This window comes from Hippocampus bargibanti, linkage group LG18 (assembly GCF_051943395.1).
Source record: "Hippocampus bargibanti isolate YZ-2025 linkage group LG18, ASM5194339v1, whole genome shotgun sequence".
NCBI classification, from domain to species: domain Eukaryota; kingdom Metazoa; phylum Chordata; class Actinopteri; order Syngnathiformes; family Syngnathidae; genus Hippocampus; species Hippocampus bargibanti.
Window position 1 is genome coordinate 3,200,455 of NC_142751.1, and position 25,353 is coordinate 3,225,807.

The 25,353-nt window shown below is 48.1% G+C and overlaps 1 protein-coding gene across 3 annotated transcripts in view; it reads right to left on the bottom strand.

Moving 5' to 3' along the window:
* col5a1 (collagen type V alpha 1 chain) overlaps positions 1-21,599 on the bottom strand; it is a 40,389-nt gene extending 18,790 nt beyond the window's left edge. For 2 of the 3 annotated variants that reach the window (XM_089021157.1, XM_089021159.1), the window contains exons 1-16: positions 21,296-21,598; positions 14,881-15,048; positions 12,030-12,243; positions 11,792-11,954; positions 9,409-9,540; positions 8,608-8,715; positions 8,157-8,531; positions 8,037-8,092; positions 7,278-7,935; positions 7,134-7,190; positions 4,196-4,237; positions 3,813-3,875; positions 3,288-3,362; positions 1,936-2,031; positions 1,798-1,854; positions 1,659-1,712 (exon numbers count right to left, since the gene is read on the bottom strand). In XM_089021157.1, the coding sequence (XP_088877283.1) occupies positions 1,659-1,712; positions 1,798-1,854; positions 1,936-2,031; positions 3,288-3,362; positions 3,813-3,875; positions 4,196-4,237; positions 7,134-7,190; positions 7,278-7,935; positions 8,037-8,092; positions 8,157-8,531; positions 8,608-8,715; positions 9,409-9,540; positions 11,792-11,954; positions 12,030-12,243; positions 14,881-15,048; positions 21,296-21,398 (2,421 nt within the window). In that variant the 5' untranslated portion in view covers positions 21,399-21,598. Of the gene's footprint in view, positions 1-1,658; positions 1,713-1,797; positions 1,855-1,935; positions 2,032-3,287; positions 3,363-3,812; positions 3,876-4,195; positions 4,238-7,133; positions 7,191-7,277; positions 7,936-8,036; positions 8,093-8,156; positions 8,532-8,607; positions 8,716-9,408; positions 9,541-11,791; positions 11,955-12,029; positions 12,244-14,880; positions 15,049-21,295 lie in introns of all 3 variants that reach the window. The other variant, XM_089021160.1, reaches the window with a different exon arrangement.
* Between the last annotated feature and the right edge of the window lie 3,754 nt (positions 21,600-25,353).

Consider the following 25,353-nt stretch of genomic DNA (forward strand, 5'->3'; position numbering starts at 1 on the left):
CCTAAAGACTTTCGATGACTCTGTGGTGGCTTCAGCCATCCACTATGGAATTGTCTGCTGGTCAGGCAGCATCACCACCCGGGACAGGAAAAGACTGGAGCGCCTTGTCAAGAAGGCCAGTTCTGTCCTGGGCTGCTCGCTGGACTCTCTGGAGGAGGTGGGCAACAGACGGACGCTAGCTAAACTAAAAGCTATGATGGACAGCCCCTCCCACCTCCTCCTGCCCACCCTGACGGCACTGGGTAGCTCCTTCAGCCAGAGACTATTACACCCACGCTGCAAGGAGAGGTACCGCCGCTCGTTCCTAGCTGCCTGCCTGACTGCTGTCAGGCTTTGAAATTCTCAACAAAAAAAAACAAAAAAAAACCGACTTGTGAATATGGGTTGATGCAATCTATCAATATGCCTTTCTTGATACTTGCACTATGTGGTTTTTTTATGAAGCAGTTTTGCACATTCATATTTGCAAAGTATACAGTTGACATTTTTATTGTGTTATGCTTAGAATACTTGTTTTCTATCCTTTCACCCCCCACCCCAGCCCCTTTCAAATTGCTGCTGTGGACTGCAAATTTCCCCATTGTGGGACAAATGAAGGTTTTCTGATTCTGAAAGCATTAAAATGAGAATAATCTGTTCCCCGGTCCCCATAAAACATCTTTTTTTTTCGAATATATTGTTTTTCTATCCTTTCACCCTCCCCCACCCCATCCCCTTTCAAATTGCTGCTGTGGACTGCAAATTTCCCCATTGTGGGATGAATTAGGGTTTTCAGATTTTCTACTAAATAAGCCTTAAAACTACACACAATATACATTATTTTATGTATAATCAATGTGCTATTGTATCGTCATTAAAGAAATAAACTGTACTATATAATAAAATCGTTTTATTTACCTTTGTGATGGTAGTTGTCAATGGATGGCAGCAATGGTCGACTTAGTTTAATGGTACTGGGACAGCCAAGTCACACAAACGCACACCTCGTTGGTGTTTTTCGATGATCTCCCTCTTCTGCTTGACCGTAATTTTCTTTTGTGTCTTCTTCGGCTTAACACTCGCCTGTGGTGGGGTCTTTTTCGGTCAAATATTAGCAAAAGTACTCCACTCGATAACAAACCACATCCGCACTTAAAGAAATGGGGTGATGAAAACTTGTCCGCCAGTCACCTTGGCGCTGTTCGACCGTGTGGTTTGGTTCGTCCGCCGAGACTGTATGCTCACCAATTTAATGTTCGTGAGGTGAAAAGTTCATAAGCTGACATATCACTGTACCATGAAAAATACAGCATCACAAAAATACATCCATTAAAAGAACACAATTTAACTTTCCTGAATGATTACTTTAAAAATGGGACATTATTTTTATGACGTATGACATCTCACAAATTCTCAATATGAAATAGAATAAGAATAAATCAATTTCAATGAAGATACAAGTGGGTCATCAAAAATGTACAGACCCATATAAATAAGAAAATGATGAAAATAAGATAATGCTTTAAAAATCTGTCCAAAAATGATGAAATAATAATGAGGAAGGAAGTGAAAAATGTCACTGAAATACAAAGGTGTACAAGAAGAAATGTGGCGAAAAGAAATCATTGCGCACAGGGAAGGCGAATATGTGGAAGGGCCTCCCTCCCCAAGCGTTTTACCTGAGGACCGGCCTCCCCGGACTCTCCCTTCAGGCCCGCGATGCCAGGAGGACCCTGAAACGACAAGCCACGTGGGCCACATCATGGTGTCAGCTCATCCGTCACGTCCACCTCGGGCGACTTCTTTTTTTCTACACACCAGCGGGCCGGTTCTTCCGGTCAAACCCATCGGGCCGGTGGAACCGCGCATGGCAAGCTGCACGCGGGAGAACCCAAAGCATCATTGAAGATGTGAAGGCGTGAAAGCGTGCGTACGTGCGTGCGTGCGGTCGCTCACCCGAGCCTGCTGCATGATGGCCTGCATCTGGGCTTCCTGAGCCGACATGGCAGGCCCCTTCTGCCCGGAGTCCCCTCCTCCGGCGCTGAATCGGAACTATGACGGCAAGAGAAGAGATGCGTTGAGGCAGCGAGAATCTGCTGCTCCACAAGCGGCATGCCTTCGCCGGCTTTGGACAAATCGGAACGCTTTGGACTTTATGTGGCTCAATATGGGCCGGCGACCGGTCTTGAGTACCTCCCCTGCCCCCACTAGGCAACCGAATTTTGCACCCAGAGGCAGTTTCTACAAATGATTCACTTGCCACCTGGTGGCCACCGGGAGATATTGCACCACAGGGGAAGATTCATCTGACCCAGTGCTGCGCTCCAAAATCACAAATACAAATGAAGGCAATGTGCTCACTTGTTGTTTCTTTTTTTTCACTTATTCTTCCATCAGAATGACAGACTTCCTGTCCAGACGCCACTTGCAACAAACCAAAACTTGTTTGAATCTGGGAAACTCATCAGAGGCTCACATTTGGAATCACTTCGGTATTTTACGCATCTCAATGGGCGACTGATTTCTTGCTTCACTTTACTCATTTCATGGGGATAAAAATTCACTCAAATGAGCACAATAATGATTCATTTGCAGTGTCCACAAGATGATTCTTTTGGGGTCATTTTGACCCGAATCAATCCTCAAAAATGTACAGTTCCAGAATCGTGTTTATTTGGTGTTTACTCGACATGAGGAAAAAATATTGATACGAGAGATGTCTGGTGACATGGTCGCTTCATAGGAGGGCGATGGTATGAAATCAGCATTTTGTGTGAATATTTCTTGATTTATTTATCTAGCTATCTAGGTGGCTATCTCGTTAGCTAGCTATTTGCTACCTATCTGGCTGGCCGGCTATCTAGCTAGCTATCTATTTACTATATGGCTATCTAGCTGGATAGATATTGGCTATCTATTGGCTAGCTATCTTTCTATCTATTTGAGTTACTTCTGGGTTGAGAGAACGCTGGCGCGTGTGGCTGCCGCGTGTGGCTGCCGCTGCTCCCCCACAGAAAAACTGATCACGTATTATTATTATTATTATTATTATTATTATTATTATTATTATACACGCTGGCTGTCCTCTATTCACATTTGGAATTGGAGCCCAGGGTTGATGTTGTTGCAACAAGAGCCACAAGAGGGTGCCAAAGCACAGCTTGAATCCCCCAAAAAAGCGTTCAAAACACACAGAAAAAGTATGGAACGTCCAACTGGAAAGGGAAAGCGTACAGACGCCCCTGAAAAAGGGGCGAATGTGGTACGGATTCATTTATCATGACTACGTCTTGTGGTTTCTTACTTACGGGCAGCATGAGGACAGTGCCTGGGGGTCCGGGGAGACCATCGGCACCAGGAAGACCAGGGCGACCCGGAAGACCCTGATAGGTGAGAAAACAATCAGTATCAAGTCACCAAAAGTGAGAGTGGACAGGGGGATTATATCTCAACATCAAAGCAAATGATGCTCAGGTTTGGAGGAATCTTGCCCAAGTCCAAAGTTTGTCTTCAATTGGCCAATAAATTTTGTATCAAGCAAGTAATTCATTCCATCTTGTTCATTTTAGGCAGTACAGAAATACAGATGTTCTTTTTCTGCCAGTATAGATCCAATCATCAGCCTCCTATTGGTCCATAAGACAAATTGCTTCAGCTCTTGTGACACGAGTTCAGTGCAGTGTGGATGGCTCGTTGGCTCACTAGCTCGCTAGATAGAAATATTTCCTGCCATTGCCAGCTTTCTTGTTATTTCATTGCTGTTATTGCAGTGCGGATAGATGGCTAGCGTTCACATCTTAATGAAGGGGCAATGGTGTTTGCCGTGTACTCACCCTGTCGCCGGTATCTCCAGCAATGCCTGGTGAGCCAGGGGAACCCGAAGGGCCGGGAAGACCCTGATTAAGACAAGCACAAAAACATGATATTCAATACATCGGAATTGTTTTTCATTCTTCATTTGAAAAGCGGTCACGGGTGGGTGTCGGAAAAGGAAGACGGGGCTTCCATTCTGCTGTCTGTGTTTGTGGCTTGACTGGGATATGGACAGCTGGGCAAGTCCATATCTCATGTGGGAACGCGACCGCTCCCTTTTTTAAAGGGGGAACTCGAGGTATGTCTTTCTGTGCGCAGCGCTAACATAAACAGGCCGGAGCGGGAAGGGATGGGAAACCCGCAGCAACCAGGCGCAGGACAACGTTCAGGTGGCTTGACTTACCGCTGGCCCCTCAGGCCCGGGCGGACCCTCCATCAGCATTCCCTGCAAGGCACAAAAGCATATGACTGTGAGAAGGCGCGCCGTTTGAAAAATCTGTTCCAAAGACAAGGTCGGTCGGGCCATGACGCGCATTCCTGCCTGTCATTCCATCACCTGAGCCAATGATTAATCGGAAATCGGAGGGGGAAGCCCTGCGGTGCAGCGCAAAGCGTGGTGTGCCATGTCGCTGCATGAAAAGGCAAGCATGTATGTCAGCTTGATTCCAAGGATGCATTTTGGGTGGATTCGAACACCAAATGCACATTTGCGGAAAAACCTACTGGACCCTCCGCACCTTGCCCACCACCTTTTCCAGCGACTCCCCTCAGGCAGGCAGGTGCTACCAATCCATGCGCACAAATCCAGCAGACATCTAAACAGAAACCCAAATAGAACTGTATAGTGCCTCCATTTTTATTATGATGATACTAGCGCAGCGTGTTCTACCGGGGACAAATCACAATAATCTTTATTGCCAAGTATGTAGAACACACAAGTAATTTGTCTGCGGTCGAACACGCTGCACTAGTATCATCATAAGAAAAATGGAGGCCGTAGACCTCCTAGAACCAAAGAGAACTGTAGAAAATACAGTTCTATTTGGGTTACTGTTGAGATAATGGCGACGGGGGAAGAAGCTGGATTTGGTGAGTATGGATTGGTAGTGCCTGCCTGAGGGGAGTAGCTGGAAAAGGTGGCGGGCAGGGTGCAGAGGGTCCAGTAGGATTTTCCACACACTTGTTTGGATTCTTGGAGTGTGCAAGTCCTTAAGAGTGGCTAGGGCGGTGCCAATGATTTTTTTTTTCCGCCATCCTAATACAGAGCGAGGTGATAAGCGCTGGCATGCCCGCCCTTTTGGGCCGTCGTCACTGTGGAGGGGTGAGTTGGAATCAAACGTTTTTGGAGTGCTGAATCAAACGTTTTGGAGTGCTGTTCTTGGAAGTGTTGTAACCCTCTGTCGATGTTTAGCTCACAAAGCGATTAGTCAGAGTTGTCGCTGAGGAAAGGAAACATTGGCTTGCGCAAGTGGGAAAATCCAGTACAGTGATACCTCGGTTTACGAACTTAATTGGTTCCATGAAAGTGTGTTTAAGGTGAAAAGTTTGTCTACCAAACATTTATTTCACATAAGAAACCATTAAAAATGAGAATAATCTGTTCCCAGGTCCCCATAAAACATCCATCCATCCATTTTCCGTACCGCTTATTCCTCATTAGGGTCGCGGGGGTTGCTGGAGCCTATACCAGCTGTCTTCGGGGACGAGGCAGTGGAACACCCTGAATTGTTTGCCAGCCAATCGCAGGGCACACAAAGACAAACAACAATCACTCTCACACCGAGGGACAATTTGGAATGTTCAATCTGCCATGCATGTTTTTGGAATGTGGGAGGAAAGCAGACGACCTGAAGAAAGCCCACGCGGGCCCGGAGAGAACATGCAAACTCCACACAGGGAGGCCGCAGCGGGACGCGAATCGGCGACCCCTGCACTGTGAAGCCGGCGTGCTAACCACTAAACTACCGGGCCGCCCCCATAAAACATCATTTTCTACTAAATAAGCCTAAAACTACACGAAATAGACCTTATTTTATGTATAATACGTGCTATTGAATTGTAATTAAAGAAATAAACTGTACTGTATAAACAAGTCGTTTTATTGACCTTTGTGATGGTCAATGTAGTTGCCTCTTGATGATACCCGAGTGAAGTTACCGTGCTTTAATACCCTCACTCACACTGTCCCCTGCTAGCTGCTTTTCGTTCATCCCAAAAAGTGTTTCAACCTCTTCTATTGCCTGAGACCGCTGCTTAGACAACACGGAAACACCGTGTTGTCACCACGTAGCAATGGTCGACTTAGTGTACTGGTACTGGGACGCTAAGTCACACAAACGCATACTTCTGTGTTTTTCGATGATCTCTTTCTTTTGCTCGATCGCAATTTTCTTTTGTGTCCTCTCCGTCTTAACAGTAGCCTGTGGTGGGGTCTTTTTCGGTCCAATAATAGCAAAAGTACTCCACTGGATAACAAACCACGTCTCCACTCAAAGAAACCTAGCCCACCAGCCACCGTGGTGCTGTTCGACTGTGTAGTTTTAGTGTTCATCCGCCGAAAACTAGTCCGTCAGCCACCGTGGCGCTGTGTGATTAGGTTCGTCTGCCGAAAAATAGTTCGGATGCCAGGATTATACTCTCGCGAATGTAATGTTTGTAAGGCGTAAAGTTCGTGAGCTAAAGCGTTTGTAAGCCGAGGTATCACTGTACATGTGTTTGTCATTGGCGCAGCCCCCCAAAAAAAAGAAGCCAAAGACATAAATACAAAGAGGCTCGGTCGCGCCGCAGTGTACACACTGCTTGACGTTTGTTTGGAGGGAATTTGCCGCCCATGCGCCTTCACAGTGTTTAATGGCAGCGCACTCCATGTTTACGTGCCAGTGACGAGCCCCGCATGGCTCTTCTCCAAATGTTTACATTGTGGTCCGGATGAGTGCCGGCGAGCGGCAGATGCAAAAAATGCGTAGGGACGAACGGAGGCGCCGGTCGGGTCCCATTCGCGCCTCCTTCTCAAGGCGACATTTTCACTCCAATTACAGGACCCACAGAATATTGAGTTTTAGGACTACATGAACATTCAATGCAACGTAACAAACCTTAGACTATTTTCTTTTATCAGAAAAAAAGTTAATTCCTAAATTATATGGGTCTGAGCTTGAAATGGAGGCGGCTGTACAAAATATAATCCATCGCTATCGATTTATATAACCCGAAAGATGGAACAAAGCGCAAAGATGGTAAAAGGGGAAATGCTGCCACCTGGTGGAGGGGAAAAAAACCGCGAGAAAAACCAAAACCCGAAGAAATTGGATAATGGCGCTCCTTTGGCCGGCGATACTCACGGGCTCGATGACAGCGGGTTCGCCCTTCTGTCCTTTCTCGCCGTGGATGCCATCGACCTGCAAGGCAAAAAGGCGGCCATTCGTTTCTTTTACTTTCTTTCTCCTCTTGAACACCAAAATGCACGCGAGCGGGTCTTCCCTCACCTGTCCGTAATACTCGTTGGTCTCGGCGGGAAGCACTTTGGAGCCTTTGTCGGGGTAATCCAGATCATCGTAGTTGTCGTCGTAGAGATTGAGATCTAAGTCGTCGTAGTTATTAATGTGTTCCTCTTTGAAGGTGTCCAGGTCGGAGTAGTCCCCTTCGCCCTCGACTCCCAGGCCCAGGCCGGTTCCGGTGGCGACCGAAGCCCCGTCGGTTTCCGCGCCCGCCGCGGAAGAGCCTCCCGCCAACACAGAGCCGCCCGAGACCGAAATGGAACCGCCGCCAAGGGTGACAGAGGAGTCGCTTCCGTGGCCCCCGTGGGTGACGGTGGTGCCGCCGCCCGCTCCGCCCCCACCCAGGGTTAGGCCGAGGTCCATGTTGGCGCTTCCGCTTCCACCGCCGAGCCTGATGGTACTGCTACCTCCGCCGGCAAGGTCAATGGTACCGCCGCCCAGGTCGATGACCCCAAGGTCGACGGCGCTGCCGCCGCCGCCAAGGTTGATGGTGCCGCTACTGCTGCCCCCACCGCCAAGGTTGACGGTGCCACTACTGCTGCCCCCGCCACCGAGGTGGATGGTGCCACTACTGCCGCCGCCACCAAGGTTGAGGGTGCCGCTACTGGTGCCGCTACTGCTGACGCCGCCGATGTGAACTGTTCGGCTGTGATTTTTACAGGGGGGAGAGTCGGTCACTGAGTTGGAAAGCGGGACCGAGTTGGTGTGGCAAAAATCCGGGAATGTCATGTGACGGGAGTCCCATACCTGCTGCCGTCCACGCCATAATCCCCATCGCCATAGTCGCCATAAGAAGTTCCGAGCTAGGAGACCCCAAGAGAGTGAGGTCAGAAGTCCCGGCGTGAGGGAAGCGGTTGGTTGACCTACCGTGGTTTTATTAATGGTGATTGAGGAACCGCCGCCAGCACTGCTGGCGCCACCAGCGACGACCCTGGTTTCCACGGCACTTCCTGCGCCTAGGTCCGTCTTCCCTCCTGTGACCAGGTGCAGTTTCCCGCCGGTACCGGTGCCGGTGACCCCGGATGGGTCGACCTCGGGCGGCAGCGTCGACTCGTCGTAATAGTTGTCGTAGGTCCCGTAGCTGTCGTAACCGTCGTAGGCGCCGACGTCCGCTGCGCCTGCCGAAGAGCTGCTGGCAGACGAACCCGAACTGGAGGACGAAGAGGTGACGACTTTTGCGGCCGCACCAGCGCCTCGCACCACTTCCTCCACTTTGGACGTCGAGCCACCAACGTCCGTCACCTGGAAGGCAGCGCATCCTTGCAACGGCATCGTTTCAATGTTTCATCGCCCCGCCCCCCGTTGAGCGACGGATTACCTTGACTTGCTTGGCTGTCTGGTCGGCATCAGAAGTTGACTCCTGAGGTTTTCCGTCCACGTCCTCGTAGTAGGGGTACTCGTAGTAGTAGCTGTCCTCCTCTGTGTTCTGGAGAACCAACGGGAACAATGAGAGCTGAGCCGCCGCAAAGTGCTTGATGCGCTAAAAGGCCACCAGATGGCGCCAAAGTCCCCGTGAAGTCACAATTGGTGTCAAAGAAGTGCCTCTACGCCCTTTGTTGCTGTTTCTGGGCCCACTAAACAAGGGAGCTTGAAGCAAACGGAATCACCAGTGACACCAACCATTTTTAAAGAAATTTGGGGGTAAACTATTCAGAAGGGCACTTCCTTGTGGAGGCGAAGGATTTATGCTATAGGCTTATCATTAATCAAGACAGGAATGCATTCCACTTGTATAAGGAGGAGGGCGGGGTGCACCACTCACCTACCGGTACATTTTGTCCTCGAGCCAAACCCTTGTCTAATCTAAGCGGTTTCTTTGGAGGCTTTTTTGCGGCAAGAAACTATGCTGAAATGAGTGGAGGAGCTCCGCGTCGACATCTTTTGACACATGGAGGCACTTTGGAATTTTTAGTGGGACGAATAATCCAGTTGCGCTTTCAAGATGTGTTTAAAGTGGGTGTGTTTTTTCCTAGCATCAAGTGGACGCAAGTCCTTCTCGGGTCATCAGGTCTCTCTGAACCCCGGACGTTCAAGACTGACATCTTTGAAATGGAGGAGGTCTGCCCAGTGGCCGTCGATGGGAAAAGCAGAAGGCGCATTGGAAATGGGGACAACTCACGTAGTCGTCGGTGTTGGGGTCCTGGTTCTGCGGCTGGTCGGGGATGGCCACCTCGCAGTCGGGGCTGTAGTGCTCGCAATAGTCGTAGGCGGCCCGGTGGTCTGCTACAATCATTAGCTGCTGGATGTCTCCCTGGAAACGGCCGCAAACGGGAAGTGAGCCAGACGACCGAGTTATGCATTTCAACAAACAAGGACAAAGTGGAACCAGGGCGGCAAATGGCTTATTGAAGCGAGACAAAAAAAAGGGGCTGACAAATGGGCTGAGATGGATGGGAAGGCGAGCACGAGAGGAAAAAAAAGGCCATGGCTCCGCCGGATCCCCAGGCTACACGGGGAGCTGGGTCTGTGTGTGTGTGCCTCCTCCAAGTTTGGGAGCGTCAAGGCACTCTATCGCTTCTGTCCAAACATGTTCTCATCGCACCTCCGAATGCAATGATGTCATCACACATCATTCCAATATGGAGTCAAATTAGCTCAAAAAGGGAAAAAAATGAATTGAGGCAAAGTTATCTTGCTAGAAGCGCAGGAGGATTCAATTCTCGAGTTTGGGGGGTTAAGGCCCCTCCAGATTTTGTGTTTTTAAGCGACACTGTCGTTATCATAATTGGAAGGAAAAAAACAAGGAAATGCATTCTAAAAGTGCCACAGAGCCAAAATGTCTGCTTTTTTTTGGGCTGGACTTGATCATCCGGCATCTCTCTGTGGACCATATTGCTATTTCCTGCTCCTTTTTTCTGAGGGAGTGAGAAAAGGTGGCCGGAAAAGAGATCAGCTTGCCTCCGATAGCAGACGCCGATTGTGTGTTGGATTTTCCGGAAAAAAAATGCTGAGATGGAGGAAGTGTCTTCACCGGACGACTCCAACATCAGAATCGCGTTTCAATGACAAGTCACACAAACGCATACTTCACTCGTGTTTTTCGATGATCTCCTTCTGCTCGACCGTAATTTTCTTTTGTGTCTTAACACTATCCTGTGGTGGGGTCTTTTTCGGTCCCATAATAGCAAAAGCACTCCACTCAATAACAAACCATGTCTGCACTTAAAGGGGGTGACGAAAACTAGTCCCCCAGCCACCGTTGCGCTGTGTGGTTTGGTTCGTCCGCCGAAAACTAGTTTGTTAGCCAAGACTATATGCTTGTGAATTTAATGTTGGTGAGGCGAAAAGTTCGGGAGCTAAAGCGTTCGTAAGCTGAGGTATCATTGTAGTTGAAGTCGTCTTGATTGGCGCAGCGAATATTGGCCCTCCTCACCCCCCTAAGCCAAAAGCCTGGAAGAGTGTGACGAACGGATGATGCGTCAAGGGACAAAGAGTGCGTTTTTAGCGAGTTTGCCGGCGCGGGCGGGCCAATATGAGGCTGGCTTTCCGTTGCGGGCGCTCTGGAAAGGCGCGAGGCCTCTGGGATGGCGGCACAACATCCATCTGGGACGGGTGTGCGCCATATGACGTGATGATTCAAAGCATTGCTCAGTGGCGAGCTTCTGACATTTTCCGCGCTTGCTAGCGGCCTGGCGATAACGCCCCCCTTGGTATACCGCGCACTCTGCGCGGTAACCAAGACAAGCCGCCGCGCCGCCACTTCCTTCGTTGTGGATCTTTGCCCCGTTGACCACGACATCAACTTGAGAAACTAAGTGGCAGTCCCCCACCGCTGCCCGACCACAGCTAGGCCCGCATGTACGCTGACGCCAAGCGCCGGGTCTTTTCTGCCGTTTCCAAAGGTGCTGATGCAGCAAAGATTTTACCAAGTTTTTTTTTGCTCCATCGTTTGCGGTGCGTCTTTCATATCATTGGTGGGGGAGTCGTTTTTGAGACCCCTCCCCAATATACATTTCAGACGGCGACTACATTCGACTTGTGGTTGCATTTTAATCACGGCTTTGTTTTTGGTCAAGGTTATGATTCATTTGGTTAGTTTCTATTGAATGGCAAGACATTTGATGAATATGTCTGCCCCCCCCCCCCCCCCCCCCCCCCCCCACACACACACACAAATCTTTGGGACTTGAGTTTGAAGGCTTCGACTGGTTTCTGCGTGGAATCCAGCACGTCTGATGCCGGAAGGGGGGGACGACAATGTAATCAGACTAAACGGCGGCGGGGTGAAGTGGGCAAGGGGAGAACAGTTTGGAAAATATGCTGTGTAGTTTTGCGTTTTTTTTTGCCCCGCAGAGTCTGGTCTGCCCCGCCTGCACACTGGCAGATGATCAGCGGGGGGAGTCTTTTCAAGCCAAGAAAACAAAAGGCAAAAAAAACATATGGGCCCTTCCCACGGTAACAGTCGATAGTCTGACTTGCGAGGGATTTGGAATGCTCAGGAGATGGCGTCACCCTCAATAAAGCAACGGCAACAAGCCACTCTGGGGCCTTGTAAGACTGACCTCAAAGACTTCCTCATCAAGTATTCTGGTTCCGAACACGATAATTCCTTTAGTGTCGATAACGGGGTGTGCCGATCGCAGCAGCTTCTGGGTGGTCTTCTTTTTACAGTCCAGAATGAGGGTGATGGTCTGCTTGTGCACGCTGATGGCCACCCGATGCCACCTGGAGAAGAAGAAGAAGGGAGGTGCGCTGCCGCCTAGAATCCCCCCCGACCCCACAGGCACGCCGTGAACCTACTTTCCGTCGGCCAGGTTGATCCCCCGAAAGAGCGGATAGTCCTCCGGGCCAGGCTTCCCCGTGTGGTCCTCGTAAAGGAAGACAGGCGAGCGTCCCATTTCCAGACCCAGTTGCTGGATTCCCTGCTCGTTGTACAGCGACATCAGGAACGACTGGCTGCCCTTTTTGGGCTTGACGGTGGCCATGATGGAAAAGTCCTCGGGGAACGCATCACCTGGCCGAGGGGACCAAAGACTTCAGGACAAAGGTCTCGTTTGGCAAAGGCAGCAGACGACCCAAGTGGAGGGAAGGACGCGATCATCATGAAAAAAGCAAATGGCTGGAGAAGCTAACAGCACAATTGCTTTAACGCTCTAATCCAGTGTTTTTCAACCTTTTTTTGAACCAGGGCACGTTTTTTTTACATTGGATTATTTTTTTTGCGGCATACCACGAACCATCTCGCAGGAAAGAGGTAATCAGTGACGTGTTGCCACACGGACGAATATTAAATTACCCTTCAGTCTTTAAGCACGGACACAGGACAATGTCATAATATTGGCAGAAAAGATTAATAAATGATTGTAAAATTTTAATTTGAGAAAGGGGCATTGGATAGTTTCTCACGGCACACCTGACGACCTCTCACGGCACACTAGCGTGCCGCGGCAGAGTGGTTGAAAAACACTGCTCTCATCAACTATCCCACGGTAACAGTCATTAGCCTGACTTGCGAGGGATATGGAATGCTCGGGCGATGGCGTCACCCTCAATAAAACGTGTATGAGAGAGCCCATTAAAAAAATATGCTACTACTAAAAAGCCAACTACCAAATAATACAGATACAGTGATACCTCAGCTTACGAACGGTTTAGCTCATGAACTTTTCGCCGCACGAACATTAAATGCGTGAGCATATAGTCTTGGCTGACAAACTAGTTTTCGGCTGGCGGACTAGTTTTTGGCGAATGAACACCAAACCACACGGTGAAACAGCGCCACTGTGGCTGGCGGACTAGTTGTCCACACCCCGTTTGAGTGCAGACGTGGTTTGTTATCGAGTGGAGTACTTTTGCTATTATGGGACTGGAAAAAATACCCTAGCACGGGCTAGTGTTAAGCCGAAGAGGACAAAAGAAAATGACGGTCGAGCAGAAGAATGAGATCATCGAAAAACACCAACGAGGTCTGCGTTTGTGTGACTTAGCGTCTAAGTACCAGTACACTAAGTCGACCATTGCTTCGTGTGGCCAAGGGTGTTTCTGTGTTGTCTAAACAACGGTCTCAGGCAATAGAAGAGGTTGAAAAACTACTGTTGATTTGAATTAACGAAACGCAGCAAGCAGGGGACAGTGTGAGTGAGGGGAATTATCGCCAAGAAAGCATGGCATCTTCACTCATATATAATCAAGAGGCAACTATATCGACCATCACAAAGGTCAATAAAACGGGGCTTGATTATTCAGTACAGTTTATTTCTTTAATGACAATACAATAGTACATTTATTATACATAAAATAAGGTATATTTTGTGTAGTTTTAAGGCTTATTTAGTAAAAAAAATGTTTTATGGGGACCTGTGAACGGATAATTCTCATTTTAATGGTTTCTTATGGGAAATAAATGTTTGGAAGACATACTTTTCGCCTTACACACACTTTCTGGGAACCGATTAAGTTCGAAAACTGAGGTATCACTGTACAGACACACACACGTATCTCACATTCATTTTCTCATGTCGGAAACAACATATCCCAATTGATCATGGCGTCCTCCAGTGTGAACGTAGCGTCAAGCTGTGTTGACGGCGAAAACACTGTAGCTCCACCGAGAGTCTAGCCAGTGACGTCACCCCATCCATCCTGTTGGCTTTTCCATCCCACGTAAGACTTTTTAGACCGTGAAGCTCAGCTTTCTGCCACCCGATGCTCATAAAAAAATGTCCATAAATGACCGACAAAGTAATGGCAAATGCTGTTGGACTATGTGGTTAAGCTCTTGTGGCGAAGTTGTGGAAAAGAGCAGACTTTCGCTCATCAAATGTAGGGAAAGGATGATTCGCCAGAAACCCACGTCTGTTTTTTTAATCGACACGTCTGTCTCACACTAGGGCACGCTAATTTCCCACACTGCGGAATGTCCTCTGAGGCTATGCGCAATTTAGCACTTCGGGCTAGCAAAGCTAATACCACAAGGGTTCATGTCATAGGGAGCATACTTTTTTCACCCTTAGCCACACGTAGCAACTTAGTGTACGGGTATTGGGATGCTAAGTCACACAAACGCACAACTCGTTCGTGTTTTTCGATGATGTCCTTCTTCTGCTCGACCGTAATTTTCTTTTGTGTCTTAGCACTAGCCTGTGGTGCGGTCTTTTCGGTAATAATAATAGCATAAGTACTCCATTCGATAACATACCACGTCTGAGCTCAAAGAAAACTAGTCCGCCAGCCACCATGGTGCTGTTCGACCATGTGGTTTGGTGTTCATCCGCCAAAAACTAGTCCACCAGCCACTGTGGCGCTGTGTGGTTTGGTTCGTTCGCCGAAAACAAGTTCGTATGCCAAGATTATATTCTCACGAATTTAATGTTTGTAAGGCGAAAAGTTTGTGAGCGAGAGCGTTCGTCAGAGGATTAAAAGAAAGGGGGGGGTGTTACATTTTTAAAATGGTGAAGACATCCGCATTCCAAGTTCATGGTCGTAAGCTAACATAAATAATCAAGTTCCGGGAGCCAATAAAAGTGCCACCCGCAGGGGCAAGACTGAAAAAAAGGAACTTGCTTCCCCAGCCATGTTTGCTCACGATGTGCCGCTTAACCGGCGCGCAGTCGAACGGGACGGCCGGGGAGACCACCCCAGCGACACTCACCTGTGTAGAGCTGTTTGGTGGGGGCGCTGAGCTGCGCCTCTTTGGAGACCCGGTAGGCCATGTCGGGTCCTTGCGCCGACCGCCGATTCGAGCAGAAGCCCGTTGTTTTTGTGACGCCTTCGGGTAAACTGGGAAAATCGAAAATCTTCAAGAGGTTGGCTGGTTCCGCTGCACACAATGGGGGGTGTTGAGTCAGAATCACAATGGGAATCGTCTTTATGGAGAGCGCACGAGGTATTGGTCCAGAACGAGCTACGTCAGTATCATCAATTGCAATCAACGACGATCGATAAGGACACGACAAATAAGTATGGGAAGACAGTCCGTTATGAAATGGGCCAGGTCAGCAGCAAAGGTCACAACTCGCGTCTCGTGAGCTCCACTTTAGACAAGAAGTCACGCAGGATTGGGGGCGGGGTCGTCGTTGAGCATTCCGAGGGCGAGCGTTCAGCGGGGACTTCCTAATCAAGACGTTCTCATCTCTGGCTCTCTGGCGCATCCTGTCCTCGCTAGATAATTGGGCACAATACAAGGCGGCCGCGGGATTGGGGGGACTATTGCGTTCATCCCGCCGGGGTTCTGGTCGGTATGCAGATCGCCAACCCGGATGAAGAAAATGGCCTTTGAAATTTTCCGTGGCGTTTTTTTTTTTTTTTTTTTTTTTTTTTTTCAAAAAAAAAAAAACAAGACCAAGTCTTGTGGATAGCCCTCGTAAAATCACGTCGGCGCACGTGGACGGCGACTTTCGTGTCCCGCAAGGGCACCATCTCTATGTGTGGGGGTAGGGAACCGAGCTTGAACACTGTTCGTGTGATTTTAACCACCGCTGACTTCCACCCGCCCGTTTCTTCGGCGCACAATCTGGCCTTTTTTGTTTCAAGTCTTCCCCACGGATCTGGGAGCCGTCGTGGAGGTCAGAGTGAGGTGAGCGCCAAAAAGAAGCTGAAGCGTCCGGTGGACGTACGCAGCAGCAGGCAAACATAGGCGAGACAGACGGCATCATTCATCGGCCACCGGGGCCACGGTAGCACCGCTTCCGGCGCGGTCAGTCGCCACCTTGTTAGGCCGCCAGCGATGTTTACCCACTTAGCGAGTGCCGTGGGGACCACCCGCTGGAGCCAGGCCTCGCCTCCAGAAGGGTTTTCCCCCCGAGCAGACGCGAAACTAGCGCTTGCTCTTTTTTGCCGGTTCATTTGAAAAGCGCTTAGGCCCACCACATTATTCGGCCCCTCCAAAGCAAAATCAAACTTGTGATACTCCATGCTCATTTATCGAGCTGGCTCACTAGCTACGTCTCTTTCTACTCAGCTAGTTAGCTAAACCATTCCATCATGGTGTCAAAGTCAAGGCCCGGGGGCCAAATCTGGCCTGACACATCATTTTATTCGGCCCGCGAAAGCAAACTTGTGAAATTCTATGCTCATTTATCGAGCTAGCTAGCTGGCTCACAAGATATGTCTCTTTCTATTCAGCTACTTAGCTAAACCATTCCATCACAGGTGGCAAAGTTAGCTAAACCATCACAGGTGTCAAGGTTAAGGCCCAGGGGCCAAATCTGGCCCGCCACATAATTTTATTCGTCCCGCGAAAGCAAAATCAAACTTGTGAAATTCCATGCTCATTTATCGAGCTAGCTAGCTGGCTCACGAGCTACGTCTCTTTCTATTCATCTAGTTAGCTAAACCATTCCATCACTGGTGTCAAAGTGAAGGCCCGGGGGCCAAATCTGACCCACCACATCATTTTATTCACCCCGCGAAAGCAAAATCAAGTATGTCAAGTGCCATGATACTTCCTAAAGTCCCAACCCATTATTCTTTACTATTCAGTCATTATTCTTGACTTCAGATTTGAGAACGAGTTAACACATTCATTGCGTTCCCGTATATATTCAGAAATTGAAAATAGGACGTGGAGCGCCATTCCCGAATTTATTCGGGTTTTGGTTTTTCTTGCGATGGGTCCCGATTAAGCACTGGTTAGACCTCTGGCAATGTCTTTTTTTCTTTCCACAAAGAAGCAGCATTTGTCTTTTGTACAGCTTCCCCCATTCCAAGCTCAGATAACTCCAGACCCATATAATTTAGGAATTACCTTTTTTCTGACGAAAGAAGAGATTCGAAGGTTTCTTACGCTGCATTGAATGTTGATGTAGTCCTAAACCTCAATATTCAGTGGGTCCTGCAATTGGAGTGACAATGACAAAAACCCTGGCACTGGAGTGGACACATTTTGGCACATTGTCTGGCAGTGAATTAGTTAATTTGAACAGTAGCTCGGGATCCATAATCCAGGTCTCGGCTCTCAGCCAAGTGTGTGGCAGATCCCAATCCTCGCCTTTTTTCCACCCCGAACACACACACAGTCGGGAAGAGTCCTTTCTGATTCTTTCAACGGCACAGTTTGTTTGACAGGGGCGGGGTATGGGGGGGGGGCTACAATCGTGAAATGTCATGGTGGGGGGAGGAGATTAACATTCCTCTTCCTCCTCCTTCCTCCGACGGGCACGGAGCCTCGTGGAAGTGAGTGCGATCCGTCCGTCCGGGCGCACATGCTTGACCTGGCTGCGAGGACAACAAGCGGTAATGAGCAGCCAAGCACAAGAAAGCCCAAGCAAAGCTTCGCCTTCCCACCAAACGACACCGCGGCACGCAGTTCTCTCCCGGGGTCTCCGGATACCATGTTTGCGACCATCGGCGGATCATGACGCCAGTATGAAGGGATGGCGAGCCGATGCCGGACACGGCCGGAAGCTCCATCAACCTCTCCAAGAAGCCAAATGCAAACAAAGCCTCTCGCCTTCACCCCCAAACTCAAACGCTAAGGCCAGGGAGGCCCAAATATCAACTCGAACCTTGTCAGCTTGGACTGATAAAGTCCGGCTTGCTGTCTCTCTGTGTTGCTTCAGCAGAGCTGCAGATGCTTCGCTTGATGGCGCCCGTGGTATAAATCAATCCAGCCCGAACCAGAACGGAAAAACTGACTCAATACTCTGCTGGGCTTTTTCCCCCTTGTCTCGACTGTACGAAGCACACGGAAGCCTTCATCGTTTACATTTCACGACGCGTTTGCATTTTAAATAAGACCACTCAGTTTGCTGATTTTTTTAAATACTTGTGTACTCTATTATTATACAGTGAGAAATAACCCATTGGACCATTTTTAAATGGTTCATGGTTGATGTGTCAGGGTGACGTCATCAGAGAAAAGAGATCTTCAACTGCTGTTAATTAGGTTTTATACATCTCAAAATTACATTTCTTTTTTTTTTTTTAAGTACAAATGTCGCCTCAAATGTTACCCGGATAGCCTTTTTATTGGTTTTTGCATTTATAGAACCAGAAGTCAAAAATATTGTGGTTTAGAAAAAAATATATACCATCAAATAATCATCAATTTTTCTGAAATGATGAAAGCTCCACATATTCTCTGGGCTGGCTGAAGATCCAAAGCCACTTTCAAGCCTGGCCTGTTTTTTTTTTCCCATGGTGGCCCCCGCCAACTTCAGCGCTGAGAGTATTTCGTCTGGTCGGAAACCAAAAAGGGAGAAAAAGTGCTTCACCGGAGTGTTCCTGGAGCCAAAATGTGGCTAAACCCGGGCGGGAGGGGGTGAGGGGGGATAAGCTTGGAAAGGGTGAGTCATGTACTCCTTGCTAATACCCTCATTACACTTAAAAAACACACACACAACAACAACGGTTTTCTTACGAGCTGACTACAATTCCCAAATCAGCCAAGAGGTCGCCCAGAACATTCCCGTCCCTGTGAAAGTGCAACCCGAAACCAAGATGACAACACATCTCAACCTGATCAGGGTGGGGTGGGGGTGAGGAGGCTAGTATTACACACAGAGCGCCATTCAGCACTTTTAAACAATCGGCCTTAATTATGACGGGATGTCATCGGCGAAATAAACAGTGCAGAATGAAGCATTTGCGGGCCGCCATCCATGTCTCTTTTTGCATGCGAGCCATCTTTTTAAGAAGAGCCTCGTTGGATGAGGTCATCGTGATCCAGGGGGGTGTCTCTAACCTGTCAATCACATTGACACGCAGATTGCAATGGAGTGAATTTGAACTCTTCTGCATTTCCCCAAAACGATCATGAAAACAACAAGCAGCCAAAAGTCTTTGTTTTTCTCAAACTAATTTGGCATTTGTGATCACGAGCTAAAAAACAAGCACAAGACCATCCAACGCTTTGGGCTCCATTTTCCAGTGTGAAGAGGATACAATGGCTTTGAAAAGCTTCCTCCCATTGCCCAAAAACTGTCAACCGAAGCTCCCCAAAACACATTCGTTGTTAAAAACTGAGGGAGTGCAAAGGCCCAAGTGAGGATTTTTTTTTTGCCCGTGCCGCTTCCAACGTCCAAGCAGATCATTTCATTGATGGATTCCATGTGGTGGAATTTTTCACGATTAGCTTGGCGGAAGAATTGAGCAACAACAACTCATTCTACAAGTGTTAATGGACTTGTTTTTTGAAAACGGCATGTCCTATGTGGATCTTTTTAGTTGGTTCCAGACATAAGCGGCAAATGCCACCCATTGCGCGTGGCATTGAGCAAAAACATGTCGAGTTAGCGTTAGCCTCGTCAGGAAGTCGGTCGACAGCAAGGCAACTTGTTCAATAGGTCCAGAGTCAATCACTTTTAAACAACTTAAAGGTGCAAAAAACAGCAGTAATGGTTTGAAATTCTTCACTCGTGATGGCTGCCTGAATGAAAAAAAAAAAGCATCGTTTGATGCCCTTGATGGAGGACGTGCAATGAGAGGCTGCAGATGTTATTCCATTTGGAATTTTCTCGGATGAAGGAAAAAAAGTCTCCGCAAGAATGGTGTATTTTCTTTTCAGTTTGGGTGGGGGGGACGGGGTGCGCAATTTTTTCCCCCTCCGAGAATCAGGAAGAAAACATCTGGAAGAGATTTTTCCTGGCTTTTCCAAGGCTTTAGCCGACGACGGAGTGCAAGCGTATCAAATCCAGATGTGGCGGCCAGCTTTTCTGATGTCCAATTTTTTTCTCTTTCTTAGGATGAAACAAAATAAGGTATTGATGGATCTTGGACCGGATGTTCTTATATCGCCCTGTGTCGCCACGGCCATAAAGACAAAAATTGGAGTAAACAACAACGGCGGCGGCGGCAGCAGGAGATTAGCCGCTCACCCGAAAAGATGTTAACATGCTAACGCTTAGCGACTTTTGGAAATGACTCTACTTTTTCACTCGTAAGGTTGTTTGCCACATTCAGGAAAACTTTCCAGAGATGCTGAAATTGAAGACGAAATTGGTCTTTGACGCCATCGACAGCAATGTTGGGTCACAATGAGCTCCACGAGCAGACAAAATATAGAAATAAGAACGTTAGCAGTCTTGTCGAAAGTATATTAACCTTTCGGACGCCTGCTGATTCTGGCACTGTCTGCTAAATTGCTTTTCATGGTCACGATAAACAATAAACCAACAGTTGGTTTGGAGAGGCAAAGAAAAATCAAATCAATAAATCAACGAGTTTGCTTCAGCTGCAACAAATGGTGCAGTGTTAGCATGCTAGGCACTATGCCGAAAACTTGACGCCAGGGGGATGCTTTTGTACCAAAGATGAGAGTACTTTCAGAACACGGGTTGCGATTTTTGGCTCAAATAATGTCCAGTACTCATTTTGCGATCAATCGAAGCATCTGCGCTTCGGCGCCAATGAAAACAACGGGAGTGGTGACCCCGCGGGTGCAACAGGGCGAGGCTTCACCTGTTTGGACCACCAAGAGTGGCCTAATAATGTGGCTAATAATACATGCGGGCCGAAACCCCCGCTTGACCCCGCACGACAAATGGCTTTCTGTGGCCATTCTGGCGTGCGCCCATCCTGGCCGACCGGTCGCTCAACGAATAGCCCTTCCTTTTTTGCAGATCCCTCACCAAGGGCCAGTGACCTTCTGACACGCTTGTCCCGGCGGACCGCGAGCTTCTTCGCCCGGCGTTTGGGGAAAAGAGGCCAATGTCGCAGCCGATCGGACCGCATCCCAAAGCCAACAGCCATGTTTGACTGACGCCAAGCGCTGCATGAGCAATGATGCCATTTGCCAAACTTGGAAGATTGTTTGAAACCTCAGGAAAGCAAGAGCCTGGGCGGCAGATGTCGTCAGTTAGCGCCCCTCGCGCTCCGCTTGAGGTGAAGCGATGGGCACTTTTTGCCCGCTCAGCACTCTGTTGCGCTCTTGCACGAAAATGTCAACCACTACGCCCGCGGCGTCTTGATATTTCTTATCTGGGCAATTTTTTGACACGTTTCCTCCCGCTACTAACGCTAAGCTGCCAAACCTTTCCCAGTGTCACAGTGGGAGTCCGCGTAGCGTCCGTGCAGGTTTTGAAGGCCCGGAAAGGCAGGAGGTGTAAGCTGAAAGTTTTGCAGCCTACCTGCGCTGGCCGTCGACGTGACCAAAAGCAGGCCGAGGGCGAGCAAGGAGAGCGGTGCCTCCCTTAACCTCCGTTTCACTTTCCACAGGACGGGGCGATCCATGATGGCCGCCTGCCTTGAGCGCACCACGGCTCTTCGCAGCTCAACTCAAGTCGGACCCGCGGCCGCGTGTGATGGCTTGACGAGCAAAATAAAAGAAGGCAGGAGGGGCGGGAGGGGGGAAACAAAGAAGGGGAATGGGGGAGGAATCGCGTTGAGGACTGGAGAGGGGGGCTCTCAAGCAGCCATAAGGGTCCCGAGCTTTTCGTGGGGCGGGAGGGGGGGATAAATCCTCCGGACCGGACACACACGCCGTCTGTCCCGCTTAGATGCTGCGCTCCTCTGAGGCGCCTGGAGCTCTCACTTGGCACCCCTCGCCCTATCGACCCCCCCACCCCTTGAAAAAGTCCCCCTCCCTCCGCGGGCTGTCAATCAGCAGGCCGCCAGCAAGCTCGGGGCAAATGGGAGCCTGCTATTGCGCAAAGGGGGCCGGCAGCGATGGAGCCGGCCCCCTTTGGAGGGGAAAGTGTGCTGCACTTGGAATTCCAGACAAGAACAAAAAAGCAAAGGGAAAAGTGTGCCTAGCAGGAAAAAAAAGTATTCTGAAGGAGAAATTGAGTCAAAGGCAACATTAAGCGTGCACCCAAAAAAGAGGTGACCAAAGTTAATCAGAAAAAAAGGTATCCCCCACCCGCCTACACCCCTTCCACAAAGGAATTCAACAGTGGCCATCATTCATAAGGCCTTTAACATTCCTGGAAGGTGAAAAGAAGGTTTTGGACACAAAATAACCAAATCAAAAAAAAACGCATTTGTCCAAACTATGACCCGTGGGCCAATTGTAACCTACTATCCACTTTCAAGCGGCCCGCGACATGACACCCGGCCCCCCCAAAAAAAGAGAAAATGGGCAGAGTTAAAATAAATGCAGGCTAACTTTGAGGTTGAAGGCCTCAAAGTGCATTGGTGACAAATGAGCAAAGTCCCTTGGTGACAAAACCACGTTGCCATTCGACAAGCAACAGCGGCTTTCCTTTAGATTGGTTGGCGAATGACCAGGTTTGTCCAAGATGGCGCGGCTTCGGCGCTTTCGGACGTGCTCCAGGGATACATCTGGGAGATTTAAAAAGGGGGCCATATGGTCTCCATGTGTCTGAAAAGGGGGCCGAATTCTAAAATGGATGGGCCCAATATAACAAGATTGCCGAAGTATACAAAACTCATTGAAATAAAGCAAAATACATTCATCGGAGCATATGTCTTAATTGAAAATAAAAAAAAACATTATTTGGCAAAAATCTAATTTCCTAATAGATCTTCTTTCCCTTTCGGCTTTTCCCTTCAAGGGATCGCCACAGCAAATCAGTGTCCTCCATCTTTAGAGGTTTGATTCGCATGTTTGTTTTGGCCAAGCTTTTACGTTGGATGCCCTTCCTGACACAACCCTCTGTATTTATCCGGGCTTGGGACCGGCACAAGAAGACTTATGTCCTTTTGTGGCTACAGAACAAGCAACGCGCTCAGTAAAAGGCTCCCAAACACAAAATGGTCATCGGTACAGCAACATTCAAAAAAGCAAAAACTATACTCACCATTTGATGACAATGCTCTGATCTTATAAACAATTTTAATTCAAGTCAAATCATTTATTCATACATCAAATAAGTAAACTTTTTCCATTTTCTTTCGTTACTAGACAATCAATCCCGTGGTATTTTGGTATTCGACGGTTTACAGAAAAGACGGAGAACAGACTTAGCACAATATTTCTGACTGGTGTCTATTTGAACAAATTTTTTTGGTTTTAAGATTACCAGCTCTGAAATCACTCCGATTAGCCACTAAATTTGAATAATTAACATCAATTTGCTTAGACGAATTGCCACTAGCCTCTGTTGTTTCTTAAAAAACGAAAATATGTTTGTTTGCTGCTTGTTTTTAACGTCTTTTAGAGTTTTACTCCTGTTGTCTCGCTCCATATTGCAACCAACTATGTCGATGTCGTTCGATGAAAATACTGCAATTCACTCTGGGTAAATGAATATTCGATGATCTCTTTCGGCAGTTTCAGGAAGATGGAAGGAAAACGAAGAGTTGTTGATGTTTCTTTAGCTATTTTAACAGAAGTACAGTGATACCTTGTCTTACGAACTTAATTGGTTCCCAGACAGAGTGTGTAAGGCAAAAAGTGTGTGTCCTCAAAATTAATTTCCCATAGGAAACTATTAAAATGAGAATAATCCGTTCCCAGGCCCCCATAAAACATAATTTTGTAAGCCTTAAAACTACACAAAATATATCAATTTTATGTTTAATAAATGTGCTATGGTATTATAATTAAAGAAATAAACTGTATAATAAAGTCATTTTATTTACCTTTGTGATGGTCGTTGATGGCTTGATGGAATAGAGTGACCGGTTTCATCAGCATTAAACACTTGATGAGGAACATAGCCTTCTTTCACCATCATGAGGAATGATCCCTTGTAGGTGCTTTCTCTGCGATACTTTTACCTTGTTCCTCATCAATTGTGTTCTGTTTAGCTGTGTTGATCGCTTTTTGCATCAAATGTACAGATGGCTTGTGTGGGTTATTTGTGGAGCCTGATTGATGCGATATTTTAATTTGCAGTCTACACTCTGCTTTTGAACTATCGAAGTTCAAACGAGTCCAAATGTGACTGTTTTCTATCCATTTTGTCACTCTTTCTCTGTCGTCTGCCTGTCTTTTCAATGTTTAACCCCCCCCCCATCACTGCTGCGGGGAATAGAGGACCAAAAAAAAAAGTCGGTGCAATTTTCTTTTATGGAGAACGGCCTACTCACTCTCTCTCTGTCTGGAACCCCCCGGCCCTTACTGCTGCGTTCTTGACCAATTATGTGGCTTTAACCGAAGACTAGGGGCTAGGAATAGATGACAAAAACAGTCGGCTGCCATTTTCCTGTTAGGAGAACGGGCTCGTTCGCCAACGACACATCACTCATTGTGACGCTCCGTGTGTATCCCGAAAAATAGTTCGTATGCCAAGGAAAAAGTTTTCATAAATGTAACGTTTGTAAACAGAAAAGTTCGTAAGCTAAGGGGTTCGTAAACCGAGGTATCACTCTATGTCATATGTGGCGCGGATGATGCAACAATATGCGGATATCGTAATAGACGTGCGCTGGTGCTGGCGCAGTGAAGTTACAAAGTTGCGCCAGTGGCCGTTAAAATGCGTCAATGGCGCAAGGGCGTGGCCCACATGCATCCCTGATGCTCCACATTTCAAATGTTGTGACTGACCAAGTTGCCTTTGCCAAATCCCCCTTTGAAAACATCACAAAAAGCCGACGACTGGTGAAATCCCTTTTTTCACTCCCTTCCAAAAAAAGTGTGTCCTCTTTTTTTTTATTATTAAACACGTCGCATGGCCTCATTGTCTTACACAGCGAGTAAAATCCTCTTTTTGGCTCTCGAAAGCCTTGTGATCGTGTGTCAAGAATCAACAGGCTCACATTTTTTGAGAGCCTTGTCAACGCTATCCAAGAAAGAAGCTCAAAGCAGCGCTGACGCTGACGTTAGCTGCCATAGCAATATGCGCGTGCTCGCCAGCAACGGAACGAATGCATTCGCGAACAAAATCCACAAGATTGATGGTGTGCAATTATTGGATGTCTGCAGGTGAAATAGCGAGCTATGGGGACGAAAAGGACTTGGATACGGCGCGTCGGATTGTCAATCGCCGATAACCGCGATAGGCGTTGTGCCAAGAAATGAACATCACGACTTACTCTCACCGAGCCGCGGGACATCGCTTTCGGACTTGACGTGCTCTGGTTTGATCCTGCGGTGTCTCATCTCGGGTCGGGTGAACGTTTCGACACCATCGGGGGGTTGTGGAATTAGGGAAAAAAAGAAATTTTAAATATATATGCTATATGGGCGGCCCGGTAGTTCAGTGGTTAGCACAACGGCTTCTCAGTGCAGAGGTCACCGGTTCGTGTCCTGGTCCGGCCTCCCTGTGTGGAGTTTGCATGT